Raw genomic sequence first — 17,077 nt, forward strand, 5'->3', positions numbered from 1 at the left:
TAATAATGATATTGGAAAGCTGTAACATACAGATACGAGGAAATTCAGAAGGGAGGGGCTAGGGGAAGTCAATAATATGTTTATAAGATTGGAATTTTAAAAGAATTAAGTTTGTTTTCATTGTTTATTTGTTTATTCGTTTATTTTTGATGCACTCTTTCTTTTTCGTTTTTGTTTGTGTTTGTGATTTTGTTATATATATATATATATATATATAACTGTTCCAGTAACAAGAAGCCGAAAGCACCAGCCTGAAGATGACGAGTGAGACCTCGTCGAAACGTCGCCTAGACACCCCAACTTTTACACGGGAAGACACCCGAGGACACCAAAACCTGCATATATATATATATATATATATATATATATATATATATATATATATATTTGCTTTCGTAGATTTTCACGGGTACAGGAATGCAGGTTTTGGTGTCTTCGGGTGTCTTCCCGTGTAAGAGTTGGGGTGTCTAGGCGACCTCGTCGAAACGTCGCCTAGACACCCCAACTCTTACACGGGAAGACACCCGAAGACACCAAAACCTGCATATATATATATATATATATATATATATATATATATGCAGGTTTTGGTGTCCTCGGGTGTCTTCCCGTGTAAAAGTTGGGGTGTCTAGGCGACGTTTCGACGAGGTCTCACTCGTCATCTTCAGGCTGGTGCTTTCGGCTTCTTGTTACTGGAACAGAGCGGGATCTCAGTGTTTGAGTTCCTATAAATACTGTAGAGGGGTGTGGTGTATTGCCTCAAAAGTTCTGGGCAGAGGGGAAGTTCCCAGGCTAGTGTTCTTTTCTTCTTTTGTTCCTTAATTACTTGAGGGATATCTTGAGTGATTTCTTGAGTGATATTCTGAGTACCACTTAGGTGGGTCATTAGGTGTGGATTAGTTGCTAAAGCCTTCGTGTCTTGACCTCTTGAATTTGTGAAGAGTTTTTCTGGGAAGATGGCTGTACTGCACTTAGTTGTGCTTTGGCTTGGCTTCGTGTATAGGGGCGAGCTGTGGTTTTGTGCCCTGTGCCAGCCAGATCTGTGTAGGGATTGCAGGGGGGTGCAGCATCCGGAGTTGCCACTATGGTTTGGTTACTGGATGGTGTCTGTAATTTATCTGTGGAGAGGGTCTGGGTTTGGGTCTGGTGTGGTTGATTGGTGGTGGCGTTCTGTGTGCCTCTGGATCTGGTGTCGGTTTTTGTGGGGAGGGCTAATTTCCAGATGTCTGGCAGGCGGGACGTGTCGTCACGCTTGTTCATGTTGTGAGGGTGTTTCTCTATCTCGATGGCTTCCATGATTATTCTCTTGTGGTGATGTTCCATGTTAAAGAGCAATTTGGAATCTGCAAAATTAATTTCGTGTCCTGTTTCTTTCATGTGTTGGAAAAGAGAGGAAGATTTTTCTTCTTTTTTGACGGCATTCTTGTGTTCTGCGATACGTGCATTTATTCGTCTGTTTGTTTGTCCAATGTACGTGGCTGGGCAGACTTTGCAGGGTATTTCATAGACCCCTTGGTTTTCCAACTGGATTTTATCTTTGGGGTTTCTGAGGATATTGGCTATTTTTTGGTTGGTGCAAAAGGCTGTTTTGATATTGTGTTTATGGAGGATTTTGCTAATTTTATCTGTAGTGCCCTTGATATAAGGAAGGAGGGCACTCCTTCCCCTGCAATCCCTACACAGATCTGGCTGGCACAGGGCACAAAACCACAGCTCGCCCCTATACACGAAGCCAAGCCAAAGCACAACTAAGTGCAGTACAGCCATCTTCCCAGAAAAACTCTTCACAAATTCAAGAGGTCAAGACACGAAGGCTTTAGCAACTAATCCACACCTAATGACCCACCTAAGTGGTACTCAGAATATCACTCAAGAAATCACTCAAGATATCCCTCAAGTAATTAAGGAACAAAAGAAGAAAAGAACACTAGCCTGGGAACTTCCCCTCTGCCCAGAACTTTTGAGGCAATACACCACACCCCTCTACAGTATTTATAGGAACTCAAACACTGAGATCCCGCTCTGTTCCAGTAACAAGAAGCCGAAAGCACCAGCCTGAAGATGACGAGTGAGACCTCGTCGAAACGTCGCCTAGACACCCCAACTTTTACACGGGAAGACACCCGAGGACACCAAAACCTGCATTCCTGTACCCGTGAAAATCTACGAAAACAAATATCTCACCTCTACGGGGAGGAAACCTTCCAGCTGACAAGAACCTACGAGAAACTAGAAATCCGAAGAGCCACCATCTTATGTGATCTCTTGTTCCTACGCAACTGCCGAGACAACAACTTAATTCCCACATGCTTCCAACTTAAATTCCACTCTAAAACCCCAGCTACCGAAAGGATCCTGAAACGAACTGAACTATCCCTAATCAGAAACGAACTACATAAGAAAAGATACCTACTAAACCAAACCAACAAAGATCTGCTCACTCTTCACCTCAAACTCTGTAACAAAATCCACCCTGCACTCTGGGACAAATGCAAACAACTAGCCGTCTGGAGAGCTGAAACTGAGACCTCACATAAGACAGACACACACACCAACAAACTCCACAAACTAGAGAGACGCCAGAAGCCCAGCCACCCTCCACAACAACCCATGAAACAAACAGTACATAACATATCAGACAGGATCCTCACCTCAACTGAAACCAAAGTACTCTCCAAAGGTTTCAACTTTGCAGTTACCCCGAGACGCATCCCCACGGAAAACATCATATGCGGAGTCGAAGCTAGCCTAACCAAAATCAACCCAGATGAAGCCAATAAAATCAGACTTGAAGTCACCAACATCCTCTGCTCCAGCAAACCACCCAGAAGCAATTTACACAAAGAAGAACAGAAAGCACTCACCAACCTGAGGAAAGACAACAACATAATCATTCTCCCAGCAGACAAAGGTAATGCCACTGTTGTGATGAACACATCGGACTACCAAGCAAAACTATCAAATCTACTCCAAGACCCTACCTACCAACCTATAAAAACAGATCCCACCACCTATCTGGAAAAAACCACCAAATCCAAAATAAAAGCCTCTCCTATTAGTGAAGAAATCCAGCTAAGAATCATCCCCAGAGAAAAATCATCCAGATGCCCCAAACTCTACGGCCTCCCCAAGATACACAAAGAAGGAACACCACTCAGACCAATAGTCAGCTCCATAGGCTCACCTCTACAAAATCTCGCTAAATTTCTCGCTAAGCAACTTCAGCCCTATGCAGAATCCATCTCTTCACACGTTACAAACTCCTTCCAGTTCATAGAAACAATAAAGAAGCAAAACCTACATCCCGATGACCTACTTGTGAGCTTCGATGTTGTATCTCTCTTCACACAAGTGCCCATTAATGAAGCCTTGACAGCCATTCAAAACAAATACAATCCCCCCGAATACATCCTGGACCTGACCAACCACTGCCTAACCAACACGTACTTCATCCACAATGGACAAAGATACAAACAGATAGAAGGAGCACCTATGGGATCACCCCTCTCACCGGTCATCGCAAATCTGTACATGGAACACTTTGAAACCAATGCTTTAGACAAGTCAGAACACAAACCCAAACTTTGGCTCAGATATGTTGACGACACCTTTGTAATTTGGCCACACGGGAAAGAAAAACTAGATAGCTTCCTCACACATCTCAACAGCATACACCCCAAAATACAATTCACTATGGAAATAGAAGCCAACAACCAGCTTCCCTTCCTTGACGTCCTAATCTACAAAAAACCTGATGGCTCCCTAGGACACACTATCTACCGGAAAAAAACACACACCAACCGCTACTTACATGCTCAATCACACCACCACCCTGCACAAATAAACTCCGTAGCCAAGACCCTCATCTCCAGAACCAAACGCCTGGCTGACAAAGACCACTTGACAACTGAGTTACAGAATCTCTCAAATGTGTTAATCGCCAATGGATACCAGCAAAACAGGGTTAAGAAGCTAATCCAAAAAGAAACACCCCCCAAAAACCAAGACACGGAAGAAAACAATGGCATGGCCCTCCTTCCTTATATCAAGGGCACTACAGATAAAATTAGCAAAATCCTCCATAAACACAATATCAAAACAGCCTTTTGCACCAACCAAAAAATAGCCAATATCCTCAGAAACCCCAAAGATAAAATCCAGTTGGAAAACCAAGGGGTCTATGAAATACCCTGCAAAGTCTGCCCAGCCACGTACATTGGACAAACAAACAGACGAATAAATGCACGTATCGCAGAACACAAGAATGCCGTCAAAAAAGAAGAAAAATCTTCCTCTCTTTTCCAACACATGAAAGAAACAGGACACGAAATTAATTTTGCAGATTCCAAATTGCTCTTTAACATGGAACATCACCACAAGAGAATAATCATGGAAGCCATCGAGATAGAGAAACACCCTCACAACATGAACAAGCGTGACGACACGTCCCGCCTGCCAGACATCTGGAAATTAGCCCTCCCCACAAAAACCGACACCAGATCCAGAGGCACACAGAACGCCACCACCAATCAACCACACCAGACCCAAACCCAGACCCTCTCCACAGATAAATTACAGACACCATCCAGTAACCAAACCATAGTGGCAACTCCGGATGCTGCACCCCCCTGCAATCCCTACACAGATCTGGCTGGCACAGGGCACAAAACCACAGCTCGCCCCTATACACGAAGCCAAGCCAAAGCACAACTAAGTGCAGTACAGCCATCTTCCCAGAAAAACTCTTCACAAATTCAAGAGGTCAAGACACGAAGGCTTTAGCAACTAATCCACACCTAATGACCCACCTAAGTGGTACTCAGAATATCACTCAAGAAATCACTCAAGATATCCCTCAAGTAATTAAGGAACAAAAGAAGAAAAGAACACTAGCCTGGGAACTTCCCCTCTGCCCAGAACTTTTGAGGCAATACACCACACCCCTCTACAGTATTTATAGGAACTCAAACACTGAGATCCCGCTCTGTTCCAGTAACAAGAAGCCGAAAGCACCAGCCTGAAGATGACGAGTGAGACCTCGTCGAAACGTCGCCTAGACACCCCAACTTTTACACGGGAAGACACCCGAGGACACCAAAACCTGCATTCCTGTACCCGTGAAAATCTACGAAAACAAATATATATATATATATATATATATATATATATATATATAGTTCAGGAGCAAACCCTGCACAAATCAGGAGTAGGACCTAAGACGGTTGGATGGCTGGCCCCTTGTACGCCTCCTTCTGGTGTTGTAACTCCCAACAGAGGCAATAGAAGGATTGAAACCAAGGATAAAGGACTTCATGGATTAAGGGATCCTTGTGCCCTATGCCAGCCCATGTAATTCTCCCCTTCTTCCTGTCAAGAAACCCAGCCCTCCAGGGACACCCATCAAATACCGTCTCCTGCAAGACTTGCGCATCATAAATAACTTTGTAATCCCAAGACATGCCATCACGGCCAATCCAAACACCATATGAACAGGGATTCCTCCCGATAGTACACTTTTCAGTGTTGTGGACCTTGGCTCTGCATTCTTCTCCATAAGAGTACATGAGGAAAGCTCCTTTTTGCATTTACATGGGAAAGCAGTCAATTAATGTGGACTAGATTGCCCCAATTGTCTGTTGTCAGGGGCACGTGGGTGGCGCTGTGGGTTAAACCACAAAGCCTAGGACTTGCCGATCAGAAGGTTGGCGGTTCGAATCCCCGCAATGGGGTGAGCTCCCGTTGTTCCGCCCCTGCTCCTGCCAACCTAGCAGTTCGAAAGCACGTCAAAATGCAAGTACCGCTCCGACGGAAAGGTAAACGGCGTTTCCATGCGCTGCTCTGGTTGGCCAGAAGCGGCTTAGTCATGCTGTCCACATGACCCGGAAGCCGTACGCCGGCTCCCTCGGCCAATAAAGCGAGATGAGCGCTGCAACCCCAGAGTCGGTCACGACTGGACCTAATGGCCAGGGGTCTCTTTACCTTTACTTTTAGATTGCCCCAAGGCTACGTAGAAAGTACGTCAGCCCTCCATAAAGTTCCATAAAGTTCTTACAACACTGGCAACTCCTGCAGCCAAGCCAGTGCCAAACATCTTGCTCTGCTTCCTTTTGGACCACACCAGTGAGTCCGAGAGGCGGTTCTTGTCCCCTGGGCAGCAAAGGACCTCCACTCACACTGCCCAGGCTTGTACCCTGGAGAGCTCGCAGTTTGGCTTCATCCCTGGAGGCGCACTCCATTGTCTGTTGAGACAGACGGAGGCCAACAACAACAATGGAATGACAGACATGCCTTTCAAGAACATCTCATATTGGGGGCGTTCATATTTGGTTACGGGCCCTTGTGAAAGATGCTGATTGGGAAAAGTTGCACGGAGGCCCCATCTGCACTTAAAGCACGGCCATATCACTTTAAACCGCCGTGGTTTCCCCCAAAGAATCCTGGGAACTGTAGTTTTGTTACCGCTGCTAAGAGTTTCTAGGAGGCCCCTGATTCCTGGCCAGAGCGACAGTCCTCAGAGTGGTCTTAACAGTCAGTTCCTCCTCCCAGGGAACTCTGGGAACTGCAGCTCTGTTAACAGCCCACACTTCCCAGAATTCTTTGGGGGAAGCCATGACCCATTTCAATGACAAACCTAGACAGTACAGTATCTTAAAAAGCAGAGACATCACCTTGCCAACAAAGGCCTGTATAGTTAAAGCTATGGTTTTCCCAGTGGTGATGTACGGAAGTGAGAGCTGGACCATAAAGAAGGCTGATCGCCGAAGAATTGATGCTTTTGAATTCTGGTGCTGGAGGAGACTCTTGAGAGTCCCATGGACTGCAAGAAGATCAAACCTCTCCATTCTGAAGGAAATCAGCCCTGAGTGCTCACTGGAAGGACAGATCCTGAAGCTGAGGCTCCAAGACTTTGGCCACCTCATGAGAAGAGACGACTCCCTGGAAAAGACCCTGATGTTGGGAAAGATGGAGGGCACAAGGAGAAGGGGACGACAGAGGACGAGATGGTGGGACAGTGTTCTCGAAGCTACCAGCATGAGTTTGACCAAACTGCGGGAGGCAGTGGAAGACAGGAGGGCCTGGCGTGCTCTGGTCCATGGAGTCACGAAGAGTCGGACACGACTAAACGACTAAACAAATGACCCATTTAAAGTGGCACAGCACCGCTTCAAACGTAGAGTACAGATGGCAGGGGGCATGGAACCCATATCACCTAGAAGCTGCCAACTCCCATTGGTCCTAGCATCTTACGGTCACACTGGCTGGGGCTGATGGGAGTTGTAGTCCAAAGCACGGGGGGGGGGGTTGTGTGCCATGTTAGGGAAGGCTGCCACTGGACACTGAAGCAGCAGCAGCAAAGTTGCTCCTTGTCACCTTCTCAGTGTGCTTGCAGATGCAGAGTCACAAATGTTGCTGGTGGTTTCCTCTTTCCTGCTTAAAGGGGAAGGGAAGGAGGTGGGGGGTGGGTCTTGCTTCATTGACTGTGCTATCCAGAGGCAAGCGGATTTCTCATCTCCTTTCTCTCTCAATCTCTCTCCCCTCCTCCTGCCCCCTTTCCTTTTCCTTCTGCGGCCAGACGTTCATTATCGCTAGAAATGCAGCTGGAGGGTCCAGGGAGCTCTTCCTACGAACACAGGAAAACAGGAGTGGTGCTGTCTGCTCTTTCTCTATCCAGGACAACGGCACAGGTGAGTTGGTTCGGTCCCTCTGAGGGTCTTCTGTATTTGACCTGTGCTGAACCACAGATTCGTTTGTTCCCAGGGTCTGGTGCTTTGGGGCTAAACTGGAGTTCCTGGAGGCGGTTGGAGGATGGATGGCGGCTAACAGATTGAGGTTGAATCCTGACAAGACAGAAGTACTGTTTTTGGGGAGACACGGGGTGGGCTGGTGTGGGGGATTCCCTGGTCTTGAATGGGGTAACTGTGCCCCTGAAGGACCAGGTGCGCAGCCTGGGAGTCATTTTGGACTCACAGCTGTCCATAGAGGCGCAGGTTAATTCTGTGTACAGGGCGGCTGTCTACCAGCTCCATCTGGTACGCAGGCTGAGACCCTATCTGCCCGCGGACTGTCTCGCCAGAGTGGTGCATGCTCTGGTTATCTCCCGCTTGGACTACTGCAATGCGCTCTACGTGGGGCTACCTTTGAAGGTGACCCAGAAACTGCAATTAATCCAGAATGCAGCAGCTAGACCGGTGACTGGGAGTGGCCACCGGGACCCCATAACACCGGTCCTGAGAGATCTGCATTGGCTTCCAGTACATTTCTGAGCACAATACAAAGTGTTGGTGCTGACCTTTAAAGCCCTAAATGGCCTCAAAGGCCCAGTATACCTGAAGGAGTGTCTCCACCCCCATCGTTCTGCCTGGACACTGAGATCCAGTGCCAAGGGCCTTCTGGCGGTTCCCTCATTGCAAGAAGTGAGGTTCCAGGGAACCAGACAGAGGGCCTCCTTGGTAGTGGCGCCCGCCCTGTGGAATGCCCTCCCTTCAGATGTGAAGGAAATAAGCAGCTATCCTATCTTTAAAAGACATCTGAAGGCAGCCCTGTTTAGGGAAGTTTTTAATATTTAATGCTGTATTGTTTTTAACACTTGATTGGGAGCTGCCCAGAGTGGCTGGGGAAACTCAGCCAGATGGGCGGGGTACAAATAATATATTTTTTTATTATTATTATTATTATTATTATTATTATTATTATTATTATTATTACTGCCTGTGTACATGGAAGCTCTACTGAACTATTGCGGCGAATAGCCACTGCTAGACCATGTGTGCTTTCCTGGGAGCTGGGCAGAGGGGGAGAAGGCTGATTTTCAAATTAATAGCACCTGCACATTTTGCCTTCTGACCTATGAACTGTTGCCAGCCAGTGCCAGCAATACTGAACTTGATGGGCCCCAAGGCCTGACTCATTGTAAATCATCTGCCTACATTCCCAAGTCCTCGATCCGAGAATCGTACGTGCTTGAACCTTTGCTCCTCTCTCCTTTCTGTACCAGCGTCACTGTTCCCCGCCTGGAAATCTACCCCCCCACCCTTGCTCTAACCTTTGGACCCCACTCCCTTCCTCTAAATTAGGCATCTCCCTTTATTCATCCTCGGTGGGTTTTGCAACACAGTTTCCTCCTGCTTAAAAGGGGAAATGGTTTGGAGAGGCTTAGAAGGGCTGGTCCTTGCAGGTTGCAGGTCTCTCACGAAATGGGGGTCTCCCTTCAGTCTTGTGGTGGGGCTAGGGGTTAACTCTCCCCCCCAAACACTTTTTTGGGATCTCTGGCTGAGCTGCTCCTTTATCAACTGCCTCCTGAGAAACGCCACCTTCCTATTTTATGAGCCCAGCCGCAGGTGAGGAACTCTTATTGAATGTGTGGTAGCGTTTTTCTTGCTGCTTCCAAGGAGCCCACCTTCTGTGCTTCCCTCCTACCCCTCCTTTATCCCCACAATGACCCAGTGAGGTTATTATTATTATTATTATTATTATTATTATTATTATTATTTATACCCCGCCCTCCCCAGCCAAAGCCAGGCTCAGGGCGGCTAACAAGCTATAATAAAAACAAGTTGAATGAATGCAACTTAAAAACAATATTAAAATACAACATTAAAATATTGAAACATTAAAATATTAAAATGCAGCCCCATCACAGGAGGAGAAAGGAAAAAGGAAAAAGAAAGAGGGGGAGGGAATCAAATTGGCTCCAAGCCAAAGGCCAGGTGGAACAACTCTGTCTTACAGCCCCCGCGGAAAGAAATCAGATCCTGCAGGGCCCTGGTCTCATGAGACAGAGCGTTCCACCAGGCCGGGGCCAGTGTTGAAAAGGCCCTGGCTCTGGTTGAAGCTAATCTAACTTCCTTAGCGCCCGGGACCACTAGGGTGTTGCTATTTATGGACCTTGAGGCTCTCCGTGGGGCATACCGGGAGAGGCAGTCCCGTAGGTACGAGGGTCCTAGGTAGGCTAGATGCCCATACTGGAGTTTACTGTGTGCATTCATTCCCATTTAATTCGCACAGTCCACAGGACGTCGCCCTCAAACGACACGAAACTCTATGCTGTCTTCCTGTAAATTCAAGGTTTGCCCAATACGGGGGGGGGGGGAGTAATCCAATAAGCTGGAGGAAATTGGGCTGCAAACCACACTCCACTCGAGGTCACAGGCAATTTCCGCCTGTGTTTTTGGGTGAGTGGATCAACTGTCACCTTCCGCTACTCCCCTTTCCGTCCCTACCACTTCCTCATTCTCGTCATTTGTTTACTTGTCACTATTTCTGGTGGTGTCTTTGTCCATGGAGTTTTCTTGGCAGAGATACTGGAGTGGCTTGCCGGTTCCTCCTCCAGATGGATCACGTTTGGTCTAACTCTCCACTATGACCTATTCATCTTGGGTGGCCCTGCATGGCATAGCTCATAGCTTCTCTGAGTTATTCAAGCCCCTTTGCCGCGGCAAGGCAGGCCGATCACCGAAGAATGGATGCTTTTGAATTCTGGTGCTGGAGGAGACTCTTGAGAGCCCCATGGACTGCAAGAAGATCAAACCTCTCCATTCTGAAGGAAATCAGCCCTGAGTGCTCCCTGGAAGGACAGATCCTGAAGCTGAGGCTCCAAGACTTTGGCCACCTCATGAGAAGAGAAGACTCCTTGGAAAAGACCCTGATGTTGGGAAAGATGGAGGGCACAAGGAGAAAGGGACGACAGAGGACGAGATGGTTGGACAGTGTTCTCGAAGCTACCAGCATGAGTTTGACCAAACTGCGGGAGGCAGTGGAAGACAGGAGTGCCTGGCGTGCTCTGGTCCAGGGGGTCATGGAGAATCGGACACGACTAAATGACTAAACAACAACAACATTTCTGTTGTGCCTTGGGATAGTGTGCTTATTTTTATTTTGACCCCTTGGGCTGGTGCAGAACGAAAAAGCTGTACGAGCAAACCACCTTAAAAATGTCTGCGCCCGATATATTGGGCCAGCGATCTGGAAAGCGGGTGACGAAAATTTGCAGTTGCTTTCATTTCTCTTCATAGAATCATAGATTTGGGACCCCCACCCCCTGCAGGGTCATCCGGTCCAACCCCTTGCAATGCTTGCTAAAAAGGGAGTTTCAGAGATATACGATTTACTGCCTCATATACAATTAACGGAAATTTTGTAAAGATGTTCTATAGGTGGTACTTAATGCCAGTTAAGTTGGCGAAGATATACAAATTGAAATCCAACCTCTGTTGGAGATGTTGTGGAGAAATAGGAACAACATACATATGTGGTGGAGGTGTGAGGAAATAAAGCAATTTTGGATAGTAGTACATGAAGAACTAAGGAAGATGTTGAAAATAATAAATTATTATTATTTTAATAGGTTATTGTATTTTAGTGTTTTGTTGGAAGCCGCCCAGAGTGGCTGGGGAAACCCAGCCAGATGGGCGGGGTATAAATAGTAATAATAATAATAATAATAATAATAATAATAATAATATCAATAACAAAGAAAGCAGAAACATATCTCCTTGGATTGATAGATGATGAGATACCATGGGGGGGGGGGAGAATTTTTCTATATGTAAGTACAACTGCTAGAATAGTGATTGCTGCTAGGTGGAAGTCACAAACTATACCCACAAAGGAGGAATGGATTTGTAAACTAAATGAATATTTAATTTTGGCAAAATTAACTGCGATAATAAGAAATCAATCGAATCAAAAATTAAAAGAGGAGTGGAAATGTTTTGATGAATATATGGCAAAACACTGCTAAAAAAAAAAAGATATGTTAATATGCCTAGATTAAAATGTGAGGTACTGGATGGAAGAAAAATTAGTAAGGAAAGATATTAAGAATATACAGGTGATTTGAGAAGGTTGTAGAATGCAAAGATTATTGTAAATTGTATAACGTGGAGGAAATCGAGTGGGGGTGGAGGGAAGTGGGAGGAAGGAGAAAAGAATAATATGATGGATTGAGGAAATAAAAATGTAAATGTATGGGGGGATGGGGAGAGAATGGTGTTGGCTTTGGTACATCTGTATTGTAATGTAATATGTGAAAACCAATAATAATAATAAAAGGGAGTTTCAGGAGCTTAGCCCCACCCCCTCAGATTTGCACAAAACCTGGAAACGGTACAAACAAATTTGCACTTGTCTAACTATGCTTTTAGGGATGCGGGTGGTGCTGTGGGTTAAACCACAGAGCCTAGGACTTGACGATCAGAAGGTTGGCGGTTCGAATCCCCGCGACGGGGTGAGCTCCCGTTGCTCGGTCCCTGCTCCTGCCAACCTAGCAGTTCGAAAGCACGTCAAAGGGCAAGTAGATAAATAGGTACCACTCCGGCGGGAAGGTAAACGGTGTTTCCGTGGGCTGCTCTGCTTCGCCAGAAGCGGCTTAGTCATGCTGGCCACATGACCCGGAAGCTGTACGCCGGCTCCCTCGGCCAGTAAAGCGAGATGAGCACCGCAACTCCAGAGTCGGCCACGGCTGGACCTAATGGTCAGGGGTCCCTTTACCTTTAACTGTGCTTTTGCAAACTTCTTGGGTGAAATTTGTTTCTTTTTTTTAAAAAAGGTGGGTGCACCACAGCTATCTCTGTGTTGGCCATGCCGGCCATTGACATAGCAGAATCATAGACAAATCCAAATACGTGGGGGTTTAGACAAACCCAGGCTAATTCGAATGAGGAAAATGTGTCTTAACGGCTAAATAATGCTCAAATAAGAAAGAGTCTCCAAGGTAGCTTGGAGGTAATATCTGGGGTCGACAGAGGAGGACACTTCTCATTAAGAGAAATAATAAGAACAATAATAGTAATGATAATAATTTTATTTATACCCTGCCCATCTGTGGCTGTGCCTTCTAGTACTGGAAAGATTGGGGAGTGGGGTCCCTACAAGAGGGTAAAGGTAAAGGGTAAAGGGTCCAGTCGTGAACGACTCTGGAGTTACAGCGATCATCTTGCTTTACTGGCCGAGGGAGCCAGCGTTTGTCTGCAGACAAACAGGTCATGTGGCCAGCATGACTAAGCCGCTTCTGGCAAACCAGAGCAGCGCACAGAAACGCCATTTACCTTCCTACCGGAGCGGTACCAATTCATCTACTTGCACTTTGACGTGCTTTCAAACTGCTAGGTTGGCAGGAGCAGGGACCGAGCAATGGGAGCTCACCCCGTTGGGGGATTCGAACCGCCGACCTTCTGATCGGCAAGTCCTAGGCTCTGTGCTTTAACCCACAGCACCACCCGCGTCCCCAGTACAAGAGGGTAGCACGTGTAATATAAATGCAATGACAGGGAGCTGTCTCTCACGCCAAGGTGGTCTGTAATCTAGTCTTCTTCTGGATGCTCGCAGCTCTCCAGAAACTCTCCCCCCGCCCCGCCCCAGCTGTCTCTTCAGGATCTGTTTTTAACTGGAGATGTCGGGAATTGATCCAAGTTCTCCTGCGTGCAAATCATGCGCTTTGGTTAATGAGCTCAGTGCCCTTCCTGCGTGCACCACCACAAAATAATTCAAACTCAAACAAGAGAGAGGATGGAAGTGGCTGTTGCTAGGCGCAGGCGCCACCCCCATAAGCAAAGTGCGGTTGTTCTTCTTGGAAATGAAGTTTGTTTCTTCTCCGCAGTCATGTGTTTTGCTCGACTGATGGAAAGACGGACGAGGGGATATAGCAGAGTGCGTAGCCCTGTAGAACGGTCTCTTCAAATTTGAAGGTTCATTATTGTTCCACAAGGTGTATTTCTTTAAGGGGCACAGCAAATAACATGACCTAGTTTTACAGCTGTGAAGCGGTATAGCCAGTGCTGTTAAGTTATGTTAATTAAGCTGTTGGGTTTGGTATATAAAGAGCAGAACATAGCTCTCTCAGTACCCTGGTGGTTGGGTCATGGTTATTGATATATTTAATGTGAAAGGAGTTTTTGTTTTTGTTATTGAAACCGCGCTAAAGTTATTTTTGCGTTCCTTGTAATGCGTGGTCTCCCCAAGACGCTTTCTGCAGCACAACTAATCTGCAAATAGCCAACAAGCCCATGGGTTACGACCCTATCATAGAGTGGGGCAGATCTGGATTTGAAGATTGTTGTGTGGGTGTGATGGGGGTCACCAGCCTGGGCAGACACGAGATGTGGATGCTGTTCAAAATTTGAACATGGTATGAATGAGCTCTAGGCTGATTGATCTACAGAGGAAGCACACCTTCCTGCTATATATTGTTGTTGTTGTTGTTTAGTCATTTAGTCGTGTCTGACTCTTCGTGACCCCCTGGACCAGAGCACGCCAGGCACTCCTGTCTTCCACTGCCTCCCGCAGTTTGGTCAAACTCATGCTGGTACCTTCGAGAACACCGTCCATCCATCTCATCCTCTGTCATCCCCTTCTGCTTGCGCCCTCCATCTTTCCCAACATCAGGGTCTTTTCCAGGGAGTCTTCTCTTCTCATGAGGTGGCCAAAGTATTGGAGCCTCAGCTTCAGGATCTGTCCTTCCAGTGAGCACTCAGGGCTGATTTCCTTCAGAATGGAGAGGTTTGATCTTCTTGCAGTCCATGGGACTCTCAAGAGTCTCCTCCAGCACCAGAATTCTAAAGCATCCATTCTTCTGCGATCAGCCTTCTTTATGGTCCAGCTCTCACTTCCAGATATAGATAGGATAAAGATTATTCTTTTCTGATTTTAAAGTGGCATTCTTTCCTCTTTTCTTATACCATGTTTATATATTTTGGAGAACTGTGCTTTTTCATTGTGCTGCTCCTCTGCCGTCCCTCACTCTCGTTCATTGGCTTGCAAACTCTTGAGATGCTTAGATCTTTGGCATGTTACAAATCCATAAGGTTGTTGCGATGCTTTGGGGAAGCAAGGAGGGACTAGGGCTTCACAATGCAGAGGCCAGTGAGTTTATAGTCCTGACGGATACCGTGGGATCTGGTGCTTTTGTAACACAGAGGACTGGAAGGCTGGACTAAGGGGTGGATTAAGGAGTGATATGATAGCCATGTTCAAATATATAAAAGGCTGTCACATAGAGGAGGGAGAAAGGTTGTTTTCTGCTGCTCCAGAGAAGCGGACACGGAGCAATGGATCCAAACTACAAGAAAGAAGATTCCACCTAAACATTAGGAAGAACTTCCTGACAGTAAGAGCTGTTTGACAGTGGAATTTGCTGCCAAGGAGTGTGGTGGAGTCTCCTACTTTGGAGGTCTTTAAGCAGAGGCTTGACAACCATATGTCAGGAGTGCTCTGATGGTGTTTCCTGCTTGACAGGGGGTTGGACTTGATGGCCCTTGTGGTCTCTTCCAACTCTAGGATTCTATGATTCTATGACTCGAGGATTCCATCCTTGGATTTCGTGTTTGACGTCTCCTTTGGAGTGGCCCTGGTAGGACTTCACACGCCTTAATTTGAGCCCCTTGGGATTCAGCTTGGCAATTGTAGGGTCAGTCCGGATCCAGATAAAGGATGCCTCTAGGCATGGGCAGAGTGTAGCTTTCTCTCTGCTGCACCTGGGGTTATGGGAAGGATGACTGGTCAAGCCAGGTCTTTACTAGCAGGTCTCTCTAACTGTTCAATGACTGACCAGTCACTTTAATAGTAATACAGTGGTACCTCGGGTTAAGTAATTAATTCGTTCCGGAGGTCTGTTCTTAACCTGAAACTGTTCTTAACCTGAAGCACCACTTTAGCTAATGGGGCCTCCTGCTGCTGCCGGGCTACCGGAGCACGATTTCTGTTCTCATCCTGAAGCAAAGTTCTTAACCCGAGGTACTATTTCTGGGTTAGCGGAGTCTGTAACCTGAAGTGTATGTAACATGAAGCATATGTAACCCGAGGTACCACTGTAATAATAATAATAATAATAATAATAATAATAATAATAATAATAATTTATTATTTGTACCCCACCCATCTGGCTGGGTTTCCCCAGCCACTCTGGGCGGCTTCCAACGAAGATTAAAAATACATTAAAATGTCACACATTAAAAGATTCCCTGAACAGGGCTGCCTTCAGATGTCTTCTAAATGCCAGGTTTATCTCTTTGACATCTGACGGGAGGGCGTTCCACAGGGAGGGTGCCACTACCGAGAAGGCCCTCTGCCTGGTTACCTGTAACTTGGCTTCTCGCAGTAAGGGAACCGCCAGAAGGCCCTCGGTGCTGGACCTCAGTGTCCGGGCTGAACGATGGGGGTGGAGACACTCCTTCAGGTCTACTGGGCCTTTGAGGCCATTTAGGGCTTTAAAGGTCAGCACCAACACTTTGAATTGTGCTCGGAAACGTACTGGGAGCCAATGTAGGTCTTTCAAGACCGGTGTTATGTGGTCTCGGCGGCCGCTCCCAGTCACCAGTCTAGCTGCCGCATTCTGGATTAGTTGTCATGATTATCTGCATTGTTTTTTATTGCTGCTTTATGTTTTACTTTTGCGTAACGTTCCCCCAAAGAATCCTGGGAACTGTGGGTTGCCCTTTGCAGAGCTACCGCTTCCAGTGCCCTTAACAAACCACAGTTCCCGGGGTTCTTTGGGGAGATGCCGTGCACTTTAAACGTGTGTTGAGTCCGTAAAAGTGTGCATTACTCGGCCTGTGAAGTTTGGCAAATAGCCGTGTTGCAACGATTGTCCCACAAGCTTCAAGTAATGAAAGTAATCAATGATAGACAGAGAAGCTTTAAATGGTTGGGGTCTCCTTGCCCCAAAAGACCTTCTGTGTGGGGAGAGGATTGAAAGGGTCAAACAAACACCCCCCCCCAACATGTGGCCTATATTTGCAATGCCTTCTTCTGATGCTTCTCTCATTCTCACAGTGATCTCTCTGGAGGGTTCCCTGCTACATTTCAGAGACCTCTTGGAGCTGGTCTCTTTCCACCTTGTAAGCAGGTGAGTGTCTGGAGGCAGCTGCTGATGGGGAAACCGGGGGGGGGGGGGCGGGTTGGGTTGTCGGCTCCCCCTCTGTCCTTGCATTTGGATCTGTTGTGGCAGCACTTTCCAGGAAGCAAAAAGGGCACACTGCATGTCCTTCTGATGACTTCTGTGTCTGCTTTCAGCCAAATATTTATTATTATTATTACAGTGGCGCCCCGCAAGACGAAAAGAATCCGTTCTGTGATTCTCTTC

The 17,077-nt window shown here is 46.8% G+C and overlaps 1 protein-coding gene and 1 long non-coding RNA gene across 4 annotated transcripts in view; one reads left to right on the forward strand and one right to left on the reverse strand.

The window, feature by feature from the left end:
* The window catches only part of LOC310712747, a 410,683-nt gene that overhangs the window by 286,232 nt on the left and 107,374 nt on the right, over positions 1-17,077 (reverse strand). The window lies entirely within an intron of this gene.
* RINL (Ras and Rab interactor like) overlaps positions 1-17,077 on the forward strand; it is a 51,903-nt gene that overhangs the window by 15,613 nt on the left and 19,213 nt on the right. The window contains exons 5-6 of one of the 3 annotated variants that reach the window (XM_083515822.1): positions 7,574-7,685; positions 16,768-16,840. In XM_083515822.1, the coding sequence (XP_083371948.1) occupies positions 7,574-7,685; positions 16,768-16,840 (185 nt within the window). Of the gene's footprint in view, positions 1-7,573; positions 7,686-13,234; positions 13,686-16,767; positions 16,841-17,077 lie in introns of those variants that run through there. The other 2 variants (XM_083515823.1, XM_083515824.1) reach the window with 2 other exon arrangements.

Source organism: Podarcis liolepis (assembly GCF_965112155.1).
Source record: "Podarcis liolepis genome assembly, chromosome: 7".
In the NCBI taxonomy this organism is placed as follows: domain Eukaryota; kingdom Metazoa; phylum Chordata; class Lepidosauria; order Squamata; family Lacertidae; genus Podarcis; species Podarcis liolepis.